The sequence below is a fragment of the Coturnix japonica genome, chromosome W, assembly GCF_054131305.1.
Source record: "Coturnix japonica strain WE chromosome W, WE-NBRP24, whole genome shotgun sequence".
Lineage (NCBI taxonomy): Eukaryota > Metazoa > Chordata > Aves > Galliformes > Phasianidae > Coturnix > Coturnix japonica.
The window spans coordinates 33,540,812-33,568,790 of NC_140701.1; the positions used below are offsets into that span (position 1 = coordinate 33,540,812).

At 47.5% G+C, this 27,979-nt stretch overlaps 1 protein-coding gene and 1 long non-coding RNA gene across 2 annotated transcripts; one reads left to right on the plus strand and one right to left on the minus strand.

Moving 5' to 3' along the window:
- Positions 1–1,713: 1,713 nt before the first annotated feature.
- LOC146754725 (endogenous retrovirus group K member 8 Gag polyprotein-like) lies at positions 1,714–3,174 on the plus strand. The gene has a single exon (XM_085527819.1). It carries the CDS (start codon positions 1,714–1,716, stop codon positions 3,172–3,174), a length of 1,461 nt encoding a protein of 486 aa, XP_085383945.1.
- An 11,064-nt stretch (positions 3,175–14,238) lies between these two features.
- LOC146754726 (uncharacterized) lies at positions 14,239–20,141 on the minus strand. Its single transcript, XR_014938937.1, has 2 exons — positions 20,110–20,141; positions 14,239–14,550 (listed from the first exon to the last, which is right to left on the minus strand). It is a non-coding gene; the product is annotated as an uncharacterized LOC146754726 (long non-coding RNA).
- Positions 20,142–27,979: the final 7,838 nt, after the last annotated feature.

Here is a 27,979-nt window from a genome sequence, read left to right on the forward strand (position 1 = left end):
ATAGTTCATAAATGTTTGCACCTGCATATGTTGTATAGGTGTGAAAATATACTCATGATGTTATATATGTATAAACACATTTGTCATATATTCCTTTTTTTTTTCTCTTGATCTCAACTCATAAAATTTAAACCACAGCACTGCCCTGAGTCCCTTACAGATCCCCTTGTGAATAGTCAATCTCTCCCAGTCATGCAGTGAAGAGCAACAAAAGATCTCAAATTATTCTCAGGGAGCAGCTCCTCCTTATATTCCTTACTATACTTACTATATTCCTTACACCAGCTTTGGAAGACGCCTCCTGTTCTCTGGTCCTTCTCTGAAGCAGCCCTCTTGTTATGGCAGTGCCAGCAAGGAGACCAGCTCTGACACAGCCGTTCATATTGCTGGCTACTGACTGCAGTCCCGGAGTGCTGCTGTAGAGACAACAGGACTGCTGTGAGACACACAAGACCTTCAGGCTTGCAAAACTGAGAGGACTTGAGAGCACTGTGGCAGGGTAACGAGAGCAGGAATGAAAAGAGCTTGTTAGACTGCTGTCTGTGGCTGTACCTCCCCATGACCCAGACATGATAAGAAAAGAGAAGTGCTAAGGAAAAGTCTGTTTTTAAAACTTTTTATTTATCTCTTAATATATTCAAGGAATAAGGATCCATGTTTACCTGAGCACCTGGAGTGAGAAAATGGAAATTAGGTAGGAAAGAAGTAGTGAAATAAATTGCAACTTATTTGCAGATTACAGTATTACAAAAAAAACAAAAAAACAAAAAGAATAAAACATAAAGAACCATCACTGAGTGTTGGGTGAGGAAGATGTGCACTTCATCGAAGTTGGAATCGTACATATTGCAACACCTTCCTAAGAGCGTGCTTGATCTCTCTGTTCCTCATGCTGTAGATAATAGGGTTAGTTGTTGTATTAGGCGAAATTCGACCCTCGGGATGTAACGTGATAGGCCTTCCCCTGCTGGGTCATGCATATGTAAAAAAGATAAGGATGAAACTGGATACCTATATAAGAGACCCTCACATTCCAATAAACGCCATTTTACCGCTGACCATATTGGTGTAACAAACAGCTGTGACTTGGTCAGGGCCGTCGATACACATTCACAAAGGGACTTGACTTTCCAGGTTACCAGATTGAGGTAACAATTGGTGCCCTGTGTGAGGAAAGTCCTGGAGGTGAGTGTGTGACGGCTAAAACCGCGCTGACGGACGTGGTATCCACGGTTCGAGCCCGTGGAAGCACTCTCGGTGGGGTGCAAAGGGGAATGCAGCGCTGCGCCTATCCTACGGCCGATAGTTCGTAGAAGACCAGGAAGACTTCAGGTCTCTGGGTAAATGGATTCCGTCCTTAGAGTAGTATTGCAACTTTGTAAAACCTATTGTGGTAAGAATGCTCCTTCTAAGAAGGATATTGCCGCTGTTGTCTCTTGCTTGGAGTCGGCGCGGCTTTTACCCACCCCTGGCGTTTTGCTCCATTCGGGGCGGTGGGACTCTTTCACTGAGGCCCTGCTCCAGAGAGCCACCCGCGAGCATAAAGCGAAAGAATTAAAAACCTGGGGTTTGGTCCTAGGTGCGCTTAAAGCGGCTAGGGAGGAGAAGCAAGTCCAGGCCATCGCGAAAGGGGTCTTTGGTCTGGATTCCGGGACATCCGGGGTCTCGGGGGGTGCGGGGGATCTGCTTTCTTGCAGTGACTCCGGATCCAAGATGGCGTCGGCCACGCCGGCTGTTTCCAAGATGGCCATGGCCGCGCTCGAAACAACAACTCCGGAAGAGAAGGCGGAAGCTGACTCATCGGAGGAGGCGCCACCATCATATCCCCGCCTTTACCCCTCTTTGCAGAGCTTTCACTCACCCGAAGGGGGCGGTTCTTGTCCGGAGGGGGGAGGATTTATGGAGGTGGCGCGCCGTGGAGGCGTGGGCTCGCCCTCATACCCGCCCCCCTCAGAGGAGGGATCGTGTTCCAAAAAGGGGGAGGAACGGAAGGCTTTGCCCGGCCCCACTGGATCGGGTTCGCCTCCACGGAGGGAGGAGTTGTGGGGGGACCAAGAGTTAACACGCAAGCCCACTAATTGGGCTGACATCCAGGAATCAATGCGTGAGTTGGGGCTCAAGGAGCGAGATCATGCAGTGTTCCCGATTGTCGTCAGACAGGAGGAATCGGTTTGGGTACCTTTGGAAGCAAAAGCAGTTACTCGGTTTGCAGAAGCGATTGAGAAAAAGGGGCTGAGATCTCCGATGACACTAAGTGCCTTTGAGGCACTCATTGCCCCAGGTCCCCTACTCCCGTATGACATTGAGAGTCTAATGAGAGTCGTTCTCGAGCCAGTTCAGTTTACTTTGTGGAGGGAGGAGTGGATGATACAACTTAAAGCTATTGTAGCTGAGGCTGGACGTGATGCACAACACCCAGCTAATGGGAGGGAGGGGGAACCGAGAACTGATATAATGAGGCTTTCGGGAGTAACTGCGGAAATGGCTGGGTCCCTGGAGAGACAGCTTAGGCTCCTGCGCCCAGGGGAATTGCTTTCCACTACAGGGGCGGCTGCTACTGCCTTTAGAAACTTTATAAGAAAGGCAGAGCCTGCAGCCCCGTGGTCAGAGATTGCTCAGGGTCCCACAGAGTCATTCTCTGATTTTGCTAATCGATTGATACGAGCAGTAGAAGGATCGGATCTACCTAAGGACGCGCAAGCTTCTGTTTTAAAGGATTGCCTGAAGCAGAAGGCTCACAAAAATGTTAGGGACATCATTCGAGCTGCCCCTGACGATCTTGAGACTCCGGGTGAAATTATTAAGTATGTGCTGGACAAACAACAAACAACACCGCTGTCTAATGAGGGGCTAGCAAGCGCATTGCTTTCTGTCATGGCCATGCAAAATGGTCAGTCCAAGGGCAACTGCTTTAAATGTGGTCAGCCTGGCCATTTCAAGGTACAGTGTAAAGCTTCAGGTGGGCAGCTGAAGACTAACAGCAAGTGTCAAGCCTGTAATAGGCTGGGTCGTACAGCTCGTCAATGCCGAAAATACACTCTTATGCCGCAGGGAAACGAGAATGGGAGGGCACCTCAGGCCCAGGGTCCCTCCCCCAGTCAAGTACTTGGACCCCACATGCCATTGAGTTCGGCGCAGGGGAGAGTCCACATCTCTCACCCGCAGTGGCCTTAACTATGGATCTCAGTCAACGGCCTATAGTCAAGATAATTATGGCTTATATGGGACAATTGCCTTATAAAAAGATTCCTCGCTCCGTCCTTATCACAGCCTTGCTTGACTCAGGAGCGGATGTTACGGTAATAGCAGAAAAGGACTGGCCTCCATCCTGGCCAGTGCTTGATTTGGCAAAATCCATCTCTGGGGTTGGGGGTACAGTGTCAACTGGCAAGTCAGCGGAACGGGTGGAAATCACTCTGATTAATAGGGACGGTTCCATAGACAAACCTGTACTGATGGGACCTCTGATTGGGTCTGTTCCAGGCACAATTTTGGGCCGAGACTTCCTTGATGCCTTAGGGGTTCGCATGACAAATTTATAGTAAGGGCCACTGTCTACCAATTAGCAATGAAACACGCCATTCCCTTGCGCTGGAAGCAGGATGCTCGTCCTGCTTGGGTAGATCAGTGGCCCCTTACTCATGAAAAGTTAACAGCGCTCAAGAAGTTGGTTTCGAGAGAGCTTTTTTTAGGCCATTTGGAGCCCTCTCTTAGTTCTTGGAACACTCCTGTTTTTGTTATCCGAAAATCTTCAGGGTCATTTCGGTTGTTACACGACCTTCGCGTGGTTAATGCACAACTCATCCTCTTTGGTCCGGTGCAACAAGGTGGTCCTCTGCTATCAGCCATACCGGAGGGATGGCCTTTGGTGGTTATTGATCTTAAAGATTGTTTCTTCTCTATCCCCTTAGCAGTGAAAGATCGGGAGGCCTTTGCTTTTACTGTACCCACTCTCAATAACCAAGGGCCTTCGGAGAGGTTCCATTGGAAGGTACTTCCTCAAGGTATGGCATGCTCTCCCACAATCTGCCAACTCGTGGTGGGAAGAATAATTGAGCCGGTACGAACATCACTGCCTGATTGTCGAATTACTCATTATATGGATGACTTGTTGCTTGCTGCTCCCAGTGAGGTTCAGTTACACGATTTGGAAAGGCGAGTGGTTGATGCTCTCACTACAGCGGGTTTTACCATCTCCCTGGAAAAGATACAGAAGGGGCCAGGGATTGAATTTCTGGGATATCGTTTTGGGCCCATAATGGTAGCTCCCCAGGGCCTGGATATTAAACCCCACGTTAGGACCTTGTGGGACGTCCAGAAGCTGGTGGGGGCTATTCAGTGGGTGCGCAATGCCCTTGGCATACCTCCACGACTCATGAAGCCATTTTATGATCAGTTGAAGGGTTCGGATCCCAGGGAAGAGAGAGCATGGACACAGGAAATGGATTTGGCCTGGCAGGAAATCCTACAGGCTTGTTCCTCCAATGTCCTTGCTCGATGGAGCCCTGATCGACCCTTGGAGGGGGCTGTCACCAAGTGCCAAGATGGGGCGGTGGGGATACTTGGACATACTCTGGGTTCCCGGCCGCGTCCGCTCTGGTGGCTGTTCTCTGTACAGCCAGTGAGAGCATTTACCTCCTGGCTTGAACAGTTATCCTCCTTGCTTCAGATTAGGCTTGCTGCTGTGAGAGCGTTAGGAAAAGAACCAGATATCATATACATGCCAAGTGCCTTCAGAAATGTCAGCCCTCTGCCTGATGCCATTTTACTTGCTTTGCAAGGCTTTAGTGGAAAAATCTTCTACTCGGATTCATTGCCGATCTTTGAACTTGCAAAGCCCCTTCAGATTTCATTAAAGCTCAGGGTACTTGACACCCCGATGGAGGGACCAACTGTATTCACAGATGCCTCTTCTGCCACGGGTCAGGGAGCGGTGGTTTGGCAGAATTCATCCAATAGGTGGGAACACAAGCTGATAACAGATAAAACGGTCAGTGTTCAGGTGCTTGAAGCCAGGGCCGTAGCAGTGGCTTTACGTCTGTGGCCAGAAACTCCGTGTAATGTGGTCACTGATTCAGCATTTGTGGCTAAGTTACTGCTTCGCATGGGCAATGAGGGTGTGCCTAACACTGAGATCGCTTTCTTGCTGGAGGAGGCTCTGGTCTCCCGATCTGCATCTGTGGCCATTCTTCATGTCCGCAGTCATTCGGAGGTACCAGGGTTCTTTACAGCTGGAAACGCGGTGGCTGACCGGGTAGCGGGTGGACAGGTGCTTACCCTTCAAAAGGCACGTGACTTACACTCCTCTCTGCACATTGGAGCACGAGCTTTGCCACGAGCATGTTCCATTCCTCTATCCACCGCTCGAGAAGTGGTTCAAACATGCCCACACTGTAATTCAGCACCTGCGTTGGGGGCGGGAGTTAACCCCCGGGGGCTCTCTCCTCTAGATATCTGGCAGACTGACTTCCCTTTAGAACAACGTATGGCTCCAAAGCAATGGTTGGCGGTCACCGTGGACACATCATCGACGATCATCATTGCCACCCAACATACGCGTGCTAACTCTCCTGCTGCTCAGCAACATTGGGCCACTGCCATCGCGGTCCTGGGGGTGCCGCGACACATCAAGACAGACAATGGCTCGTGTTTCATCTCGCGATCTACACAAGATTGGCTTGAACGGTGGGGAATATCTCACTCTACAGGCATCCCTGGGAATTCCCAGGGACAAGCAATTGTGGAGAGGGCCAACCGCCTCCTGAAGGATAAGATACGTGTCCTTGGGGAGGAGGAGGGTCACAGAGGTAGGATCCCAATAGCCCAACAGGCAGAAGTATTGGCCTGAGCACTTTATGCAATCAATCATTTTGAACGAGGAGAGAGTAAGCACACCCCAATACAGAAACACTGGCAACCAAGAATCATTGACGAGGGGCCACCAGTAAAGATAAAACAGGATGATGGTACCTGGGAATCAGGGTGGTCTGTTTTAGTTTGGGGCAGAGTTTATGCTGCAGTAAAGGACAGAGAATCGGGAAAAATATTATGGGTTCCATCGAGAAAAATAAAACCTGATACAGTGATCACCCATAAGGGTGTTCTGGGAGAAACAGAAAACTAATCGAAAAGCTGAGTACTTTCCTTCTAGGTACGGTTGATGGGAGCCCACCAGCTGCATCCACGAAGCGACCCCACTGGAAAAAGAAAAGGGACGAATGAAGAACAGCTGGCAGTACCCACGAGAAAGATATCTGTTACATCACTGACTGTGTGCCTTTGTGTGATTGTTTTTGTTATAAGGGGATGAGGTTCGTTTGTGGGGTCCTACAGCCAGAATTTTTGCATTTATTTTAGCTCTAGGAGTAGTTGTAGTCTATGCTTTTAGAGAAATTGAGAGGCTGGCATGCTGGCCCGTTAAGCTAATGCCACCACAGTGTTCCTATCATTTTAGTCTTTTTAGTTTTAAGGATTTGTTTACCTTGTTTGTTTCAATGTATTCAGGGTTGTTTACAGCGCATGATAATGAGCTGTGTAAGCCCAAGATGCCTTGAAAATACTAACTAAAGAACCACTAACATTACTATACACTGCACCACATACCTCTGCATGTTTACGTCACTTTTTAAATAACTCACCACAAAATTTATATATGAAAACTAACACTTTTATATGTTAGGGATAGTGTTAGCGGTCGCGTTGTTACGAGTCTTGATTTTGTTGGGCATGAGGAAGGGGAGATGTTGTATTAGGCGAAATTCGACCCTCGGGATGTAACGTGATAGGCCTTCCCCTGCTGGGTCATGCATATGTGAAAAAGATAAGGATGAAACTGGATACCTTTATAAGAGACCCTCACATTCCAATAAACGCCATTTTACCGCTGACCATATTGGTGTAACAAGCAGCTGTGACTTGGTCGGGGCCATCGATACACATTCACAAAGGGACTTGACTTTCCAGGTTACCAGATCGAGGTAACAGTGTTGGATGAACCACTGCGTACAGAAGAGCCACTGTCAGATCCAGGAGTGGGAAGGAAACAGAGAAGGGCTTCAGGTAGGCAAAAAAGGCAGTGCTGACAAATAAGGAGACCACGGCCAGGTGAGGGAGGCACGTGGAGAAGGCTTTGTGCCTTCCCTGCTCAGAGGGCATCCTCAGCACAGCCATGAAGATCTGCACATAGGATACGATACCACTATGAAAACAAAGCATCCAAAGATTAAACAGGCACTAAAAATGATAAGCACAACTTTCCCTGAGGTAGGAGCCAGAGCAGGAGAGCTTGAGGATCTGGGGGATTTCACAGAAAAACTGGTTCACAATGTTGCCTTGGCAGAGAGGCAGTGAAAACGTACTGGCAGTGTGCAGCAGGGAATTGAGAAGTCCAGTGCCCCGGGCAGCTGCTGCCATGGTGACACAAGCTCTGCTGTCCATCAACGCCCGGTAGAGCAGGGGCTTGAAGATGGCAACGTAGCGGTCATAGGACATGATGGTGAGAAGGGAATACTCTGCTGACGTGAAGAAGAAAATGAAAAAGAGCTATGCAGCACATCCTGTGTGGGAGATGGCCTTGATGTCCCAGAGGGCGTTGGCCATGGCTTTGGGGAGAGTGGTGGAGATGCGGCCCAGGTCGAGGAGGGCCGGGTTGAGGAGGAAGAAGTACATGGGGGTGTGCAGGTTGCAGTCGCAGGCTACGGCTGTGCTGATGAGGCCGTTGCCCAGGAGGGCAGCCAGGTAGATGCCCAGGAAGAGCCAGAAGTGCAGGAGATGCAGCTGCCGTGTGTCTGCCAATGGCAGCAGGAGGAACTCACTGATGGAGCTGCTGTTGGGCATCTGCTGTTGTTGGGCTTGGAGTCCTGTTCAGAGTGCAGAAGATAATGACAAGTCCAGACCATTCTCAGAGACACTCCTTCTACTGTATTATGAAATTTTTTCATTCTCTTATTACAATGTTTATTTAGCACCACAAATAGAATTGAATGTCATGAAGTTCAGCATTCTATAAATAGAAGAAGCATATGGAGCTTTAATCTTCCTTTCATCTTCTAGTCTTATTCCATCTCCCTGGACTTTTTCACCTGTTTTGTGCCTCATATCTTTACCCTCACTGCTCTTAAAGCCCTCTGTCACAACGTTTGTGCCATTCACTTTCTGTTCAGGAAACATGCCTATCTGCAATGTGCATTATTCTTGTCAACAAAATTGATAATTTCAACTACTTCCACCCTTGGAAAGGTTCCTTTTCATAAAAGGAGAGGCTGAAAATATATCACGTGTGACAGTTCACATAACAAGCAATTGACTGAAGAAGAATTGGGAGTCTCAGAGCTGTGTTCAAATCTGACAGACTCTTAGATTTCTGCTTCCAATCCTTTCGCCTTCCGTCCAAACAAGAAATAGAAAATTGCTACCTTGTCTCTCCTCTTGCAAAGTACGCACAGAAACTTTCAGTTGTGCAGTGGAGCTGTGATCCCCCTGCCCCAAGCATCAGCTGTGGCAGCACAAGCCCTGCCGGGGGGCTCCTTCCCCCCTCACGTCTCCCCGCAGCGCCCTGGGCAGCTCCCTGGGCAGGCTGAGTGCTGAGCCTGGCAGGCGGCAGAGTCCCATACCTGGCACACAGCCCCTGGGGCACAGCAGGGACCCTGCTCTGCAGGACAGCCCTGGGCACCCACCTGCAGCCCCGGCTGCACAGCCTGCAGCCGTGCTGGGACACGCAGCCCTCAGGGCTGTGCTCAGATGCTGCAGCATGGAAGCCCTCAGCTGTAGCAGAAGGATTTAACACTGTAAAGAAACATGCAGTGCCTGAAGCTTGATCTGCTACAGGATGTCCCAGATTAAGTTAACCCTCTATGAATAGCAGCTGAAATACCTACTGCAAGGGACTTACCATGTCATGGTCTGTGAGCAATGTTCCTGCAGTGAGCTCACAGCCCGCTCACTCTGCACACATCCTATAAGCTCTCTCCAATTTCTCTCTTCTTTTTCTGTCACCTGCAGGCTGTGCTGTGCACAAGAGCTGCTCCTGGGCACAGCTGTGTCTTTACAGCACCATCCACTTTTATGAGCTCCTTGTGTCCCAGGAGCATGGCCCAGCTGAGCAGCAGATAATGTCATTTTAATCCTTCCCACTCATCTCCCCAGAGTTGTCCCTGTGTCCTCATGGCCATCAGATCCTGAGAGGCAACAGTATCATAACTGTTCGTTAAAATCTGCTCCATTATTCACCAGTCAATTTTTAACCTGTGATGAGTCCTACCAGAGGGTTTTTGATGAAACAAAAAGGGCACCGAGACAAGGATAAGGAGGGTTGGACTTGCCCTGTGCAGGGCAGTTATCCAGAGGAGACAGTGCAGGTAACTCATTCCCAGATAGAAATCCTGGGGCTGAAATTGGATGCAGCTTCCCACAGACCCATGGCAGCTGGGATTCCTCTGGTTCAGCTCAGATGTTCACAAGTAGTTTTACAGTGATTCTTTAATACCTTCTTTAAACAGAACTATAAACAAATAAACAGTAAATGTCTGCTGAATTCTTTGTCTTTAAGCTCTCTCCAGATATCTCTCCATTTTGCTGAACAAGTTCTGATAACCTAAAATAGATAACAGGAAGGCACAAGGCACAAGATGCTCTTTAGGTTAGAATGGGTCCCAGGGCGCATTTGATGCTGAGTCCATCAAACTCCAGTGCAGAGAGAAGTTTGCCCAATGTGCTCAACAAGACAAAGTCAGAAGTAACAGTGAAGTTTCTTGGAGTACTAATGGACCCACTGAGGGCCATTACCAAGTAAGCTTCGCAAGGGACTTTTTAGAGCAGATAATTGGAAGCCATGACTACAGGCAGGCAAAGGCACTGGCATGCAAAGAAACCTCTCCTTTGCCTTACGAAGCAGACAGGTCAAGCCCTGATTGCAAGACCAGTGGTAGGGAGATCCTGTCTCTCATGTTGGCTCAGGGCACGTCCTGGGGCAGTGGAATGGAGGTCTGTATGATGTTGAATGAAATACAAGGGGAGAGAAGATCCCAGGCTCTGCATGGGGTGCAAAGATACTGTCAAGTTCATATCCCACATGTGCCCTGTGACTTGCGGAATCAAACTCTATAATCCAGAGATGGGTTATAAAGCAGGTATGTTTATTCCAGCGTTGCACAGCGCCGGGTGCAAGGGGGACAGCTCCACCAAACTTGCACACCGTAAGGAGAAAAGTGTGTTACAGATATAGGTTAAGCTAATACATAATCAATAGTCTCCTCCTCAGTTTGATTACATATTCATTACATTCCCTATGGCTCCGTTCCCCGCAACCCCATTCCCTCATTCCCCCTGACCCCATTCCCCGCGACCCTTGCCGTTGTTTTGGGGTGAAATTCTTCTTCTGTTTTCTTCTTGGTGTTATCTGCTGGTACCATTCTCCCAGGTAAGCATCGTCTTGCCCGGGGGTATCTAATCCTTCTTCTTGTCAGAGGTCTCTGGACAGTTTCTTCTTATCTTTATTGCCCTCTTCTCTGGTTTTCTTTTGACTAAGTGTCTGTAATTCCCCCTTTCCCTGCCCTTTTAAATGTAAACTATCTACAGTTACCCTTTGTCTTGGTTTCTGTTAAGTTCCCCTTTCCCTTTCTATAGCAAAGTGTTACCTTACCACCATTTTGAGGCTTTGCTCACTCTTCACTGTGTCTCAGCGCAGGATATGGGGTGTGAGAAGGGCTCAGTCTGAACAAGCAGTCAGTTACAGTGAAACTCTGAACTTCAGATCTCTGAGTTCCAGTGCCCTCCTGTGCACACTCTCCCATAGTTTAATGTCCTCTGTGGTGCCCAGAAGTGCACCCAGTGATCCAGGTGAGGCTGTAGCAGTGCAGAGCAGACAGGGATGATCCTTTACCTCACCCAGATTGCAATAACTTGCTTGATGCACTCCAGGGGACCGTTTGCCTTCCTTGCTGCCTAGGCACACTGCTGACTCACGTTCAGTTAGATGTTGTGCAGGACCCCCAGTCCTTTTCAGTCATACCGCTCTCCAGTGTCCCATACCTAGTCAGTGTGCATGTCCAGTGTTGCCCCTACCCAGGTGCACAATCAGGCACTTGTTCTTGTTATATTTTATGGACCTGGTGCCGTATGCAGTATATTCTGTGCAGAAGGGTACTGTGAGAAATAGTCTCAAAAGCTCTACTGGTAACCTCAACTATCTACCCTTGGTCAACCAATTTGGTAACCTTGTCATGAAAAGACCTACAGTTAAACAGGACCTTCCCCTCAGGAAGTTGTGTTGGCTGTGACCAATGACCCAATTGTTCGTCAGGTGTTTTTCAGTCACTCCCACCATCACTTTCTCCATAATTTTACCAAGAACTGGAGTGAGACTGAGAGGTCCATAATTGCCCCTGTCATCTTTCTTGCTCTTCCTTACAATGAGACAACATTTTCCAGCTTCCTGTCAGCTGGCATGACCCTAGACTTCTTTAGATGCCATTGAAATGAGAGCCCAGAACATACTAAGGTGTCATCAGTGCAAGAATGTAGATGTGCCATAGCTTTGCAATGCCTTGAACTCCAGAGTATGCCACAGATGGTGCAGAGAGGAAGATCTGCCTCTTCTGTTGTGAGCTCATTCATTTGGTAAGCAGAATAACACTATCTGATACATGGGGACTGTGTCTCTGCTCTGCTCTGCTCTGCTCACAGAGGAACGGTGTGGGGGCTTGCTCTCATGTCAGTGCAGATAAACTCACTTTCTCTTTAACCCTTTTTTCCTCTGTAAACTCTTCCACTATTTGTACCCTCAGATACACTTCCACATAGCCTCAAGTACATTTCCACGTGCCAGTAACAATTACACTGTCTTATACTATCAAAACAGTTTGTCAAACAACGTTGCAGCAGGGAAGCCCATGGGATACCAGGGATACTCGTGATATGATGGATCTCCCATGTTGCTAACCATTTCTTTGTTGAGCGAGACATGAAACAGGACCCATTATCGTTCTTGATCTGACAAAGTTGGCCAACTACAGCAATAGCAACAGTCCAGTGACTCTGTGCTGCCGATGAGTTTGCTTTATCATGCTGACTGGCTACAATGACAGTTGAAGACGTGTCCACTGTTACAGCCAACAATTTGCGGGGCCCCGTGCAGTCTTCTCAAGTGAAATCCTTCTGCCAGACCTGCAATGGGGCAGGACTACGAGGGTTCACTCCCACCCCTATCACCAGCACTGAATTGCAAAGAGGGCATGTTTGGGCAACATCGTGTGCAACAGACAGCGGAATGGAGCAAGTCCTAGATAGCGTATGGGCACCTATTTGAGGGGTGGAGTGAAGATCACAGGCATCCTGAACTGTAAAAATGTGTGTACTAGCAGCTCTATCTGCTACCTCATTGCCTGTGGTGAAGAAACCTGGCACCTCAGAGTGGCTATGCACATGGAAGATTGCAATAGGGGCTATGCGGGTAGACAGGCCTTCTTCCAAAACACCAGCAGCTTTTGTACTTGGGAAGCCCTCTCGGCCCATCCTGGTCAGCTGATTGGCAGCAAATGCGGAATCAGTGACAATATTACAGGGTATCTCCAGCCAAAAGTGAACTGAAACTGCTACGGCCATTACTTCAAGCATCTGCACACTAACCACTGGGTCTACGAAAATAGCGGTCTGCCAGTTATTATTAGATGCTTGCCAAACCACTGCCCCCTGGCCTGTTCTTGAAGAGGCATCTGTGAACAGTGTAGGCCCCTCAAGCGGAGAGGTTTGAACTCGAAACCACAGAGAAACATCCAGAGGCCCGGGGGTATCTAATCCTTCTTCTTGTCAGAGGTCTCCGGACAGTTTCTTCTTATCTTTATTGCCCTCTTCTCTGGTTTTCTTTTGACTAAGTGTCTGTAATTCCCCCTTTCCCTGCCCTTTTAAATGTAAACTATCTACAGTTACCCTTTGTCTTGGTTTCTGTTAAGTTCCCCTTTCCCTTTCTATAGCAAAGTGTTACCTTTCCACCATTTTGAGGCTTTGCTCACTCTTCAATTCCCCCCTTTTCTTTAATCTAGCAGGCTTTTACCTGCTAGATTCTTAATGGGTCTCAAAATAGGCTCCGCTCTCTACCTTTTGTCTCAGCTCATGTCTCTTCCAATCCTCGTATTCCCTTCCGGTTCCTTGGTACAAGCACATAGAGCACTTTACTACTATACAGGTAAAACTTATTAACAGCACCAAGATGGCTATAATGATTCCGACCAAAAAGAGATGCTTTACCCATCCTAAATTTGGTAACCAGCTAGTGAGTGTATCCCACAATCCTTTTTCCCAACCTATGTTATCCTGACTTGCCTTGTGCAACACCTTTGTTTGTTCCCAAATTTTCCTCAAGTCGGTTTCAATTCTTAGGTCTTTGTTTAGGTACACACAGCAGCTCTGATTTATTATTGTGCATACCCCCCCTTCTTTGGCTGTTAATATATCCAGTGCCATCCTGTTTTGAATCACCACCTTGGATAAGGAGGATACCTCTTCTTGGATTGCTCGTAATGCATCTGTTGTGGCATTTTCTACTATTTCTAAAGTAGCTGAGATATTCACAATTGCCTGTTCTAGTTGTGTCACCCCTAGAGATGGAATGATAATTCTTAAGAAGCTATGAAAGCCTGTGCTGTGCACTAAGGGGTTGTATGTGTGCCTAGTTCGAATCCAGGGAGTTCTTAAAAGTCCTCGTGGGGTGTCTTCGTGTACTGTAGTTTGAGGTACCAAATATCCTACAGTACATGTCCCTGTCCAATTTATAGGTAATGCTTTTCGTGCATGCCCATCCCCACACAGCCACCAATACCCATTTGGTAATTTACATGGCTTGGGCATCTTTTCTTGGTAAGCAAATGATGTAGCCATCCTTGCAATTCCGAGAATATTCTTATCTGAGACCCAGTATGATGCCTCATCTGTTCTAGGGTCGCATCCCGTGCCTTGTGCCCATTTCCCAATTCTAACAATCCCTGTTACTATTCCTGAATTCCCATATTCCCAACTACACCCTATGCCCGTTAAGTTTCGCCATCCCACCCCCACCCCCTTATCAAATTTTCTATCTACAAAGATTGACCTAGTAGAATCTAAGATTAGCAACTCAAACCTAGGACCTTTCTGTGGTTTGTCTTGTTTGTCTTCTAGACCAAACTTACATTTCCCATATTCCACCCAGCTTGGAATTGTCCAGTTTAGTGTTGCCACCCCATACATAGGCACTCTTCCCTCTCCTCTAGGGAGGGCCGTGCATATCCAGCAAGATTTATTGAAAGCCTGGCCAATTTTCTCAGTCATTTTCAGGTAGCTGTTCCCATGCCAGGCTACGACTGTTGTCACGGTCATGCTAAAAATTACCAAGCTGTTATACATGTTTTTGGATTTTGATCTTCAGTGGTCCTTCCTCTTTCACCGTCCACTGTTGTCTGGGAGCTTTCTTCAGGCGGGTGTGGTGTATCCAAGGCGTCAGTCCTTTCACCTTTGCTGCCGTGTGGGTGGTCAGGAGCACTTGGTAGGGCCCACTCCACTTTGGTTCCAGAGGTGAATCTGAGAGGGATTTAACATAAACATAGTCGCCTGGTAGTATATTATGCACTGGGCTATCTAGGCCCCGTGCCCTGGCCCCAAGTACTGTTTTTTCAATTTTCTTTAGTTGCTTTGTCAGATTTACCATGTATTCATTCAATACTTCTTCCCCAGTTTGCATAGAGATTCCCTTCTGTACAGGGTAAGGCCTCCCATAAAGGATTTCGAATGGGCTCAGTCCTTCCTTGGTTCGGGGTTTGGTACGAACTCGTAAGAGTGCCAGTGGTAATGCCTGAGGCCAGGGTATCCCAGCCTCTTGGCCCAATTTCACTATCTGTAATTTGATTAGGTGATTCATTTTTTCCACCTGACCGCTGGACTGCGGCCTGTATGGTGTATGTAGCTGCCAATCAATTCCCAATAGTGAACTTACTTGTTGGACCACTTTAGCATTAAAGTGTGGGCCACGATCTGATGAAATTGCTGCAGGGACCCCAAACCTCGGAATAATCTCATGTAACAGAGCCTTTGTTACCTCTCGAGCCCTGTTAGTCCTACAGGGGTACGCCTCTGGCCATCCCGAAAAGGTGTCTGTTAATACCAATAAATATCTGAACCCCCCTTTTCTTGGGAGTTCTGAGAAATCAATTTGCCACTGTTGTCCCGGGTAATTCCCTTTCCCTATCTGCCCTAGGGTGACTTTATGACCTGACTTGGGGTTATTCTGTAAACATATCTCGCATTGTTGTGTCACCTGCCTAATTGTGGAATACAAGTTCCGGGCAATTATTCTTTGGGCTAAATATTTATGCAGTGCCTCCACTCCCCAATGAGTTTTTCTGTGTTCAGCCATTATCACTGCCCACAGTATAGCCGTGGGAATAATGATTTTACCTTGTGGGGTAGTGGCCTATCCTCCCTCTCCCACTTGCCCTCCTAGATCTTCTATGAGAATTTTATCTTCCTTTGAGTATCTGGGTTCACTATCAATTTGGATTTTACCGTCTGGAATTAAAGAATGCATTTCCACCGGGTCTTCCCTTGCTGCTCATTTTGCCTCTCGATCTGCAAAAGCATTTCCTACTTCTTCCGGCATCTTTCCTTTCTGGTGTGCTCTGCAATGCATAATAGCCACCTTTCTTGGTCGATGAACTGCTTCCAGGAGCTTTAAAATTTCCTCGGCATGCTTAATGCCCTTTCCTTGTGTTGATAATAGTCCTCTCTCCTTCCATATTGCTCCATGGGCATGTACAACACTAAAAGCATACTTTGAATCTGTCCATATGTTGATTCTCTTTCCCTCTGCCAGCTCTAATGCTCGAGTTAGAGCTATGATTTCTGCCTTTTGTGCAGAGGTATTTGGGGTCAAGGCTTTTGATTCTATTACCTTGTTTGTAGTTGTCACAGCATAGCCTGCTTTGCGTACCCCCTGCAGCACAAAGCTGCTACCGTCAGTATACCAAGAGTCCTCAGCATCTTCTAGTGGTTCTTCTTTCAGGTCTGGTCGGCTGGAACACACCGCATCAATGGTTTCCAGGCAATCATGCAGTACTGGTTCTCCCGAGGTTCCACTAAGGAAGGATGCTGGGTTAACAATATTAGTTACTATTATTTCCACATCATCTTGTTCCATCAGGGTAGCTTGATACTTAAGGAGTCTCTGCGGTGAGAGCCAGTGCCCACCCTTCACTTCTAACACAGTTGAAACAGTGTGAGATGTCAAGACTGTGATTTTCTGCCCTAAAGTAAATTTACGTGCTTCCTGAACATTTAATACCAGTGCAGCTATTGCTCTCAAGCAGCTCGGCCACCCCCTGCTTACTTCATCCAGTTGTTTAGAAAAGTATGCTACTGCTGCTCTTCAATAAGGTCCCAAGTTCTGAGCCAGGACTCCCAAGGCTATTCCTTGTTTTTCATATGAGAATAGCCAGAATGGTTTTGTTGTGTCTGGCAACTCTAAGGCAGGAGCCTGCATGAGCTCACGCTTTAACTGTTTAAAGGCTCTTCTGCTTTCCCCATCCCAAGTGAGAGTATTGGGGTTAGTTTTTAAAAGTGCAAAGAGTGGTTTTACCAGAAGTCCATAGTTATGGATCCAGAGTCGACTCCAGCCTGTCATTCCCAGGAATGTGCGCAGCTCCTTTGCAGTCCGGGGCTCGGGGGTCTGACAAATGGCTTCCTTCCTCGCTGTTCCCAGCATCCTTAGTCCTGCTGTGATTTCGTAGCCCAAATAGACTACTTGTCGTTTCGCCACCTGGGCCTTCTGTGGGGAGACTCGATACCCATTAAGCCCCAGAAAATTCAGTAGACTGATAGTCCATGTTATGCACTCTTCTTCCGTTTCAGTAGCTATTAATAGATCATCTACATACTGTAACAGAACTCCTTTCTCAGAGGGGCGTTCCCATTGTTCCAAATCCTTGGCTAGCTGATTCCCAAAAATAGTTGGGCTATTCTTGAACCCTTGGGGAAGCACTGTCCATGTCAGTTGTGTTTTTCTGCCGGATTTAGGGTTCTCCCACTCAAATGCAAATAATAGCTGACTCTCTGGACTTAGGGGTAAGCAGAAGAATGCATCCTTTAGATCCAGTACGGTAAACCAAGCCAATTCACTAGATAGTTTTGTAAGCAGTGTATATGGGTTTGCTACCAGGGGATATAAATCTTCTACTATTTTATTGATTGCTCTCAGATCCTGTACTATACGGTAGTTCCTGTCTGGTTTCCTAATTGGGAGTATCGGGGTATTGTATTTAGATTCACATTCCACTAATAACCCATGTCTCATGAATTTATCAATTAATGGTTGTGCTCCCTCTCTATCTTCTATCCTTAGGGGGTATTGTTTAATTCGTGGGGGTTGAGCTCCTTGCTTTATATTAATTACCACAGGAGGGGCGTTTTTTGCACGCCCTGGGATTTCCGTTGCCCATACCCCTGGATAGACCTGATTACTGATTTCTTCTGGCATCCCTGTGTTTTCGGGAGTTGAGTTTGTTGTGATCAATGCTAGGCTCAGTACCTCAATTAAAGAATCATCCCTTACTTTAAACCGCATCTTTCCTGCCTCAAATTTTATTTCTGCCCCTAATAATTCTAAGAGATCCCGTCCTAAGAGGTGATGTGGTGAGTCAGGTAGGTATAAAAATCGATGTATCCCTACCTGCTTCCCCAATTTATATTTCAGAAGTTTAAGGAAGTAAGCCTTTTCGGGTTGACCAGTGGCCCCTTTTACAGTCATAAATTCTTTACTTAATGGAGTTAATTCTTCATTTAGTACTGAACAAGCCGCACCAGTATCTATTAAAAATTCTACACTCTTCTGTTTCTTCCCTAGCTTTATCTTAACCAGTGAATCCGCCAGGGTAGACTTGCCCGGTTCCAGTCAATCCTCCTTTACGGGGGCTTGGAACTTAGTCCATGCCCCCCTTTTCTGTTTTCTCAGTGGGCATTCATTTTTCCAGTGTCCTTTTTTCCGGCAGATGGCACATTGGTCCTTTTCCAGGGGCTTTCTTGTTCTGCACATTTCACCCCTCCCTGTCCCTTGCAAAGCTGCAATCAGTATCTGTCTGTCCTTTTTCCTATCTTCCTCCTCCCGATTGCTAAACACTCTCCAAGCTACTTCTAGCAAACTTTCCAAATTTCTATTGGCCGGTGCTGGTAATTTTTGTAGCTTCTTTCTTATATCCCCTGCAGACTGCCCTGTGAATAGTGACACCAACTGATGAATACCTTCCTCTGAATTTGGATCCAGGGAGGTATGTTTTCTCATTACATTCCTCAGCCTTTCAAGGAATTCCGAGGGAGTTTCCTGGGGACCCTGTTTCACTTCAAATAATTTAGACCAGTTCACTGTTCTGGGGATAGCTCTTTCTACTCCCTTTATTACCCATTCTCGGTATCTCTCCAAAAGCTCCCTGCTATGATCTGTATTTGGGTCCCAGCGAGGGTTTTGTAATGGGAAATAGTCTTTAATATCTTCATCTGTTCCTCGCAAACTATCCTCAAGCAGGGTTTGTGCTGTTCTTAGAACCAGTTGTTTTTCTGTTTCAGTCAGTTGATCTAACAGCAACTGAATATCATTCCAGTCTGGTTCAAATTGTCTAACTAAAAACTGCATTTGTCTTGCTACCTTTGATGGGTCATCTCGGTAGTTTTTACAAACCTCCTTCCAAGACTCTAAGTCAAATGAAGAGAACGGAACTTTAACTAACATTGTACCCCCCTCTGGACGTACCACTTCCCTCAACGGAGCTATTGTTAACGGCTGCTGGCTTCGGGTACATGAGGCTACTGGGGAGGCAGGAGGCTCAGGGGGTGAAGGGAGGGCCAAGGGTGAAGGGGGTGAAGGAGGATTAGAATCCTCAAGGGAAGGCATTTCTGGATCTAGTGGGATTTCCTCATTTCTCACCCTCATTGTCCGCTGAACCTGGAGATATTCCAACAATTCGTCAGGCTCCCTAACCTTGCCTGTCTTTGTGCACTGCTGTCCGATACTAGAGGACGAGCAGCAGCGTTTTATTTTACTTTCTTTTGCCTCCCGCCGTACTTTTTCTATAGTTAGTACAAAAGGATCTTGTGGCGGTCCCATTCCACACTCTTTCTGCCATTCCGGGTGGTTGCGGAGGGTGAAGAACATATCTGCATATGCTACCTCCTCCCACTTATTTTCTCTCCTCAGAAACAACATAAGCTGCAAGATTGTATTATATTTTACTGTTCCATTTAGAGGCCATTTCTCCCCTTCCTCCAGCTTATACACCAACCACCACTGATTACAATATTTAATCAAGTTTTTCCGACTCAGGGTTCCTCTTGATTTCCCAGCAATATCTCACCAGTGTGCCAGTATACAACCCAGGGGTGTGCGCTCAGGGACCTCTTTGCTCTGTGATTTCCCCATCGTAACTTAATATAAACAACCGTATTCTTTTATAAGTAAAACCACTTCTGACACAACAGTATTGTTATGACTTATGACCACGTACTTTACAACAACCGGTAACTAATAATACAAAATAAACACGTATTAAAACAAAGACAAACAAGTATTGGTGACAGCTTTCGCTTCGTCCGTCCCCGGCCGTTTCCCTCGCGGGAGGACGGAACCGCGGGTCGGGACTCCGCACTCGCCCCGCAGCTACGCAGCATCTCACTCACACCACACTCACACGACAATTCAGAATTACAGAATTTAAAAAAAACAGAATTACAATATATCATTTGTTAAGCTTAACCAAAGATGTTAAGAACACCGGTGCTAGTTGTTGACTTAGGTCACCTATATAAACAGCGCTGTACCATACCAATTATCCCAGGATTACCCAAATCACCCTGTACCAGAGAGCAGACAAGCTCTGCCCAATTAGCAATCACTTGAATGAGAGCAATAGCCCTTTTACCATGCATACGACTTACTGGCCCCTTTGTAGGCACTCCCTAGGGAGTCCTCCTAACCCAGCCGGCAACCTAACCTAACCCGTGAGCTCACGTCCCTAGGGGGGGAGCACGCCGATTCCTCTGTGCCCTGCGTAGGATGTTTCCTCACGACTTACGGGACCCCCGTTTCCCAGTTTCACATACCTTTCCGCCGACAGATGGTTCTTGTCTGCTCCCGCAGTGATCAGATGAGGGAGGGGAGTCCTTCCGAGAAATCTCGGGGTGCGCGAAAGGCGTCCCCCTTCTCAGCTGGTCCCGCAGCCAAACAGAGGTAGTCCCATCTGGGGTGCCAAATGGACTTGCGGAATCAAACTCTATAATCCAGAGATGGGTTATAAAGCAGGTATGTTTATTCCAGCGTTGCGCAGCGCCGGGTGCAAGGGGGATAGCTCCACCAAACTTGCACACCGTAAGGAGAAAAGTGTGTTACAGATATAGGTTAAGCTAATACATAATCAATAGTCTCCTCCTCAGTTTGATTACATATTCATTACATTCCCTATGGCTCCGTTCCCCGCAACCCCATTCCCTCATTCCCCCTGACCCCATTCCCCGCGACCCTTGCCGTTGTTTTGGGGTGAAATTCTTCTTCTGTTTTCTTCTTGGTGTTATCTGCTGGTACCATTCTCCCAGGTAAGCATCGTCTTGCCCGGGGGTATCTAATCCTTCTTCTTGTCAGAGGTCTCTGGACAGTTTCTTCTTATCTTTATTGCCCTCTTCTCTGGTTTTCTTTTGACTAAGTGTCTGTAATTCCCCCTTTCCCTGCCCTTTTAAATGTAAACTATCTACAGTTACCCTTTGTCTTGGTTTCTGTTAAGTTCCCCTTTCCCTTTCTATAGCAAAGTGTTACCTTACCACCATTTTGAGGCTTTGCTCACTCTTCACTGTGTCTCAGCGCAGGATATGGGGTGTGAGAAGGGCTCAGTCTGAACAAGCAGTCAGTTACAGTGAAACTCTGAACTTCAGATCTCTGAGTTCCAGTGCCTTCCTGTGCACACTCTCCCATAGTTTAATGTCCTCTGTGGTGCCCAGAAGTGCACCCAGTGATCCAGGTGAGGCTGTAGCAGTGCAGAGCAGACAGGGATGATCCTTTACCTCACCCAGATTGCAATAACTTGCTTGATGCACTCCAGGGGACCGTTTGCCTTCCTTGCTGCCTAGGCACACTGCTGACTCACGTTCAGTTAGATGTTGTGCAGGACCCCCAGTCCTTTTCAGTCATACCGCTCTCCAGTGTCCCATACCTAGTCAGTGTGCATGTCCAGTGTTGCCCCTACCCAGGTGCACAATCAGGCACTTGTTCTTGTTATATTTTATGGACCTGGTGCCGTATGCAGTATATTCTGTGCAGAAGGGTACTGTGAGAAATAGTCTCAAAAGCTCTACTGGTAACCTCAACTATCTACCCTTGGTCAACCAATTTGGTAACCTTGTCATGAAAAGACCTACAGTTAAACAGGACCTTCCCCTCAGGAAGTTGTGTTGGCTGTGACCAATGACCCAATTGTTCGTCAGGTGTTTTTCAGTCACTCCCACCATCACTTTCTCCATAATTTTACCAAGAACTGGAGTGAGACTGAGAGGTCCATAATTGCCCCTGTCATCTTTCTTGCTCTTCCTTACAATGAGACAACATTTTCCAGCTTCCTGTCAGCTGGCATGACCCTAGACTTCTTTAGATGCCATTGAAATGAGAGCCCAGAACATACTAAGGTGTCATCAGTGCAAGAACGTAGATGTGCCATAGCTTTGCAATGCCTTGAACTCCAGAGTATGCCACAGATGGTGCAGAGAGGAAGATCTGCCTCTTCTGTTGTGAGCTCATTCATTTGGTAAGCAGAATAACACTATCTGATACATGGGGACTGTGTCTCTGCTCTGCTCTGCTCTGCTCACAGAGGAACGGTGTGGGGGCTTGCTCTCATGTCAGTGCAGATAAACTCACTTTCTCTTTAACCCTTTTTTCCTCTGTAAACTCTTCCACTATTTGTACCCTCAGATACACTTCCACATAGCCTCAAGTACATTTCCACGTGCCAGTAACAATTACACTGTCTTATACTATCAAAACAGTTTGTCAAACAACGTTGCAGCAGGGAAGCCCATGGGATACCAGGGATACTCGTGATCTGATGGATCTCCCATGTTGCTAACCATTTCTTTGTTGAGCGAGACATGAAACAGGACCCATTATCGTTCTTGATCTGACAAAGTTGGCCAACTACAGCAATAGCAACAGTCCAGTGACTCTGTGCTGCCGATGAGTTTGCTTTATCATGCTGACTGGCTACAATGACAGTTGAAGACGTGTCCACTGTTAACGCCAACAATTTGCGGGGCCCCGTGCAGTCTTCTCAAGTGAAATCCTTCTGCCAGACCTGCAATGGGGCAGGACTACGAGGGTTCACTCCCACCCCTATCACCAGCGCTGAATTGCAAAGAGGGCATGTTTGGGCAACATCGTGTGCAACAGACAGCGGAATGGAGCAAGTCCTAGATAGCGTATGGGCACCTATTTGAAGGGTGGAGTGAAGATCACAGGCATCCTGAACTGTAAAAATGTGTGTACTAGCAGCTCTATCTGCTACCTCATTGCCTGTGGTGAAGAAACCTGGCACCTCAGAGTGGCTATGCACATGGAAGATTGCAATAGGGGCTATGCAGGTAGCCAGGCCTTCTTCCAAAACACCAGCAGCTTTTGTACTTGGGAAGCCCTCTCGGCCCATCCTGGTCAGCTGATTGGCAGCAAATGTGGAATCAGTGACAATATTACAGGGTATCTCCAGCCAAAAGTGAACTGAAACTGCTACGGCCATTACTTCAAGCATCTGCACACTAACCACTGGGTCTACGAAAATAGCGGTCTGCCAGTTATTATTAGATGCTTGCCAAACCACTGCCCCCTGGCCTGTTCTTGAAGAGGCATCTGTGAACAGTGTAGGCCCCTCAAGCGGAGAGGTTTGAACTCGAAACCACAGAGAAACATCCAGAGGTTTAGCTACATCAAAGATAGGCAGGGTGTCCGAGGACGTGATCGTCCCTCCGAAGTCCTGTAACCCTGTGAGGAGGCTCTCAGGGAGCGGCTGTACATCACAAAACACACTCGGCAAGTATCAGGCTCTTTCCCCAGGACCTGTAATGAAAGCAGTCAGGATCTCCTGAGCAGCACTGCTAGTATCTCAGTCCAAGATGTGTAGGCACGTGTAGGCTGTAGCGAAAACAGCCACCAAAGCAGTTGTGGTTTAGCATCGAGGGAATGGTCCAGCATAGCAGCGGCACCTGCCTCGCACCTACAAACAGCTATTTCAAGGGCCTGGGCAGGATCCCACCGCTTAAGCAACTTTTCCATACAGCTCTGTAAGATCTCTTGCCAAGCTGCAGCCATCTAGGGGGTCAGTTCTCGGGACTCCCTTGGGTTAGACCCTCTCAGCTGATCATAAAAGGGCTTCATTAATTGTGGAGATATTCCCAAGGCGCCCTGAACCCACTGGAGGGCTCCCAACAATTTCTGTATGTCCCATAGTTACTCTATATGTGGCTGAATATCAAGGCCATCAGGTTGCACCATTCAGGACCAAACTTATACCCCAGGTATTCAACTCCTGGGCCTCTCTGTACTTTGTGCTCCGAAACAGTGAACCCAGCAGCAGTAAGCGTGGTGATTACCTGTGTTTCAAGTGTCTGTAACCCTAACTCGGTAGGGGCTGCAAGCAAAAGGTTATCCATGTAATGCAGGATCATATATTGAGGGAAATCTCACCTGATTGATTCTAACACTCCGCCTACTGCTAACTAACAGATCATGGTGGATACGTCATTCCTTGCGGGAGGACACACCACTGAAATCTCTTAGCGGGACTTTAATAATTGAGTGTCGATACCATGAAGGCAAACGTCTCCCAATCTTCTTCTGCGAGGGGAATGGAGAAAAAGCAGTCTTTAAGATCTATGACCACCAGTGGCCATTCTTTGGATATAGCTGATAACACTGGCCCTCATTGCTGTACTGCTCTGAAAGGTACTAATTGGGCACAGCAAGCGAAAGGCACCAGAGCGTTTCTTGATGACAAAGATCAGAGTGTGCCATTGACTGAGGGAGGGAACTATATGTCCAAATGGAAGCTCTTGTGAGACTAACTGTTGGAGTGCATCAAGTTTATCATGAGGAACTGGACACTGATCTACCCAAACGGGGCATGCGTCCTGTTTCCACCGCAATGGGATTGCATGTGTGGTAGACAATTGGTAGACAGTGGTCTATATTATAAATTTGTAATATGTGCACCCACGCTGTTTATGAAATCCTGTCCTAGTTGACTCCCTGGTATTTTGGTAATAAGCGGAACAAGCAAAGCCAGTTTTTCCAGCGAGCCGTCTCTGTTAACTATGACAGTTTCCACCTCAGCCAGGGACCTTTTAGAGGTGGTCACTCCCACCCCTCTAATCACCTGAGAGGGGCCCACTGGCCAAGCTTCAGGCCAGTCCTTATGTAACATCCCATCCGCTCCCGAATCAATAAGCGCTGTAATCAGAACGGAGTAACAACCTGAGAAGTCAGGCGGCAAGTCAAGGTAGGACATGAAAGCCCTGACTAAGGGGCGATCTTGACCGTCTAGTGTTAACACCATGGTATGTGTGTTATGAACTTCAAGGGTGAAGCTGGCATAACCAGTGGGTTGAGTATAGGTGTTGTTGATGGCCCTTTCTGTGGAATGTGGGAGGGGCGTCGGGCCTGTGCCCCCCCCCCATCCCCCCCGTTTCCCTGTGGCTGGACTCTGTGGTTTCTGCATGGCCAAGCGGTATGTCCTCCCTTACCACACAGCTGACAAGCAATTTTTTCTCTCTCTGCTGACATGCAATTTTTTCTCTCTCTCCCCCACTTGTAGCTTTACACTGAGCCTTAATTTGACCATACTGGCCACACTGATAACAAGGGCCTTTGGAAGGCTCTATGGCTCGCAGTGGTACAGAAGCTGCAGCCATCACATTAGTGATAGCATCTGCAAGCCCCTCGTTGGTTAAGGTTGCGGACTTCTGCTTATCCAGAAGCAATATTATTAAAGTTATTATATTATTAAGGTTATTACACAGAACGCCTCTACGGCCACCGAAAAGCCTTTTTCTTCCACCTCTTCTCTTATTTTTAACCAATCTGTGATCGGGCCACACCAGCATCCTCTGGTCCCCATCGCAGCCTTACGACCATTCACCACATTCACTGGGGGGGGGCTGTCTCGCTCCAATTTAGGAGTGAGGCATAGGTTCTTTTGATATGTTATGCCTGGCGTGAGATTAAGAAGAAGAGCATTCAAATGTTGATCCGACCAGTTTATTAGAAATGATAGACAATTGAGGGGATGGGGAAGGGAGAGCGACGAATATCAAAATTAGGGTGATGGGAAGGGAAAGTAGGCGATAGAAAAAGGTAGAAAAGAGCAAGAATTACGTTAAAGCGGGTAATAGTCACCTCCTGGATGCAGCAGTGTCCCGTAGCACGTTGTTAACGTTGGTCTGGGGCAAAACAAGCATAGGGGAGAGCAGCAGCAGTGTAGCAGGCCGCAAACAGCAGATCGGTGAAACGCAGAGAAAGTGGTCAACGTAGCGAGGTCTCAAGAAGCAGAGTCTCGGGCAGCGAGGTCTCACGAAGCAGAGTCTCGAGCAGCAATCTCAGAAGAGACAGTAGGCAGCAGTAGGACAACGGTGGAGGAATCTGAGGTCAGATACCTAGAAAACCTAAAAGGTTCTTCAGCATGCAGGCATCTTCTTCAGCATGCAGGCGTTCATGTAGAGAGGCATTTGATGACAGAAAACCTCCTTGTTTCCGTAGTGAGGCATCTGGTGTCAGAAAACCTCCATTCGGGGTTTGTACGTGCCCTTTTTATCCTTCTTCTTCCCAGCTTTCGTGACATTTCTGGAAGGCTTGGGTCAGAGTCATGTGAATTCCTCGGAGATGGCCATCTTCCTTGAGATAGGCCCACACAAAAAGACCACTTTAGGGCCATTAACCTGCATCTTATCTCCCTTTCATAGCTCCCGGACTTGTCCATCTCTTGAACAAAGGGATTTCTCGAACCTTGGTTCCTGTGTGTCTCAGACAAAGGGAACCCTGGAACCTTGGCCAGGACTTGCCTGAACTTGTCCATTTCAGCAAACTTTGAGACAGTAATGTAAAAAGCATGGTCTCTTACAGAGGCAGAAGAACCACCCCTTTCTGGCCTTACGAGCTCCACCCCTTTCTCTTCCCCCTTTCCCCCTCCAACAGGAGAGGTAGAGTTACACAATAATGGGTATAATGACTGCCAAGGATATGGGGCGGGGATTCAAGCTCATGCAGTGGAATGTTGCTGGCAGATAAAGGTGCTGTTGGTTGAAGCTAGTCACCTTGCCTTTTGTCTTTTGTTAGTTGTGCGAGTGTGATACAGTGCACCGTCTACCCCAGTATAGCACCCACACAGGGGGATAAAACACAACAGTCTTGCCTCACAAGGGGCACCACTGGTGGCATATGGTTCTTCAAGCCTGTGCGCTAACCCTTGCGTGTCTGAACAACCGCTTGGTCGGGGCCAATAACTGCGGGCATACACCAATCTGGTGTATTTGCAAAATACAGTATTACACAAAATCAAAAATACAAACACGAATAAAAGATAAAGAACCATCACAGGGAATCTTGTGAGGAAGATGTGCACTTTATGGAACCTGGAATAGTGCATATTGCAACACCCTGCTGAGAGCGTGCTTGATCTCCCTGTTCCTCAAGCTTTAGATAATAGGGTTCAGTGCTGGAGGAACCACTAAGTACAGAAGTGCAACTGTCAGATCCAGGAGTGGGGAGGAAAGTGAAGGGAGCTTCAGGTAGGCAAAAAAGGCAGTGATGAGAAAGAGGGAGACCACGGCCAGGTGAGGAAGGCACGTGGAGAAGGCTTTGTGCCGTCCCTGCTCAGAGGGCATCCTCAGCACGGCAATGAAGATCTGCACATAGGACACCACTTTGAAAACAAAGCACCAAAACATTAAGCTGATACTAAAAATTTGGGAGATGCAGGCTGTGCTGTGCACAAGAGCTGCTCCTGGGCACAGCTGTCTCTCTGCAGCTTTGCCCACATGTATGAGCTCCCTGTATCCCAGGAGCCCAGCCCAGATCAGCACACTCGAGGATTTGAGTTTCTCTTCCTCACTGCTTCCCCTGGAGATTTCCCTGGGGCTCCATGGCTGAAAGCTCTTGATAGACAGCAGGCTCATCTCTGCTGAATGCATTTGGATGACATATTATTTATTCATCAGTGGACAGACTGATTCCAGAGGCATGGCTTTGAGTTGCGGAATCAAACTCTATAACCCAGAGTTAGGTTATAAAGTAGGAATATGTTTATCAGGCACCTGGTGTAAGGGGATCATTCTTATCTTGCATACCTGCAAGCAGAAGTGTTATATATTTGAAAGCCAAACAGATACATATCCAACAAATTTCCTGGAACTCATCTTCATATTCATTATTTTCCTGAAACTCATTTACATTCTGCCTGAGTGCACCAGGGGACGGACACATGTGTGGGACATTTGGGTCAGGGGTACTCGGTGCGTGTGTCTGTTCTGTGTGCTCTGAGCTGTGGATGTCCAGAATGTAGGGGGCTAGCCTAGCTGGTTTGCCATTCAATCAACGCAGGTCTTTAGCATCGTGGCAACATTTGGTGACCCCAATTTGATACAACTGAGTGCACACTCGTGGTGAGAGAAGGCTGCTCATTATGGCTTCATTGAAGCGAGTGGTGAGTATGCTAACAGGGACAGGGCAGAATGTGGACTATCCAGTCCATGAAAAGGAACTGAAGCCGCTAATACACTGGATGATGAAGAAGCGGTTTGGCTCAACCCCTGGGGAATGCATTAGAAAAGGTAATTTAGAGAAGGCGGGAGGATAACTATTCCAGAACTATTCTTGCACTGGTAGTAAAGAAGCAGCAAATCTGCTTCCAGCCTTTGGGTCATTGCAATGTCTTTTTTCCTGGGCGGA

What these genes read in the sequence shown, in the direction of transcription:
- LOC146754725 (XM_085527819.1), top strand. Translation starts at nt 1,714, where the DNA reads ATGGCGTCGGCCACGCCGGCTGTTTCCAAGATGGCCATGGCCGCGCTC.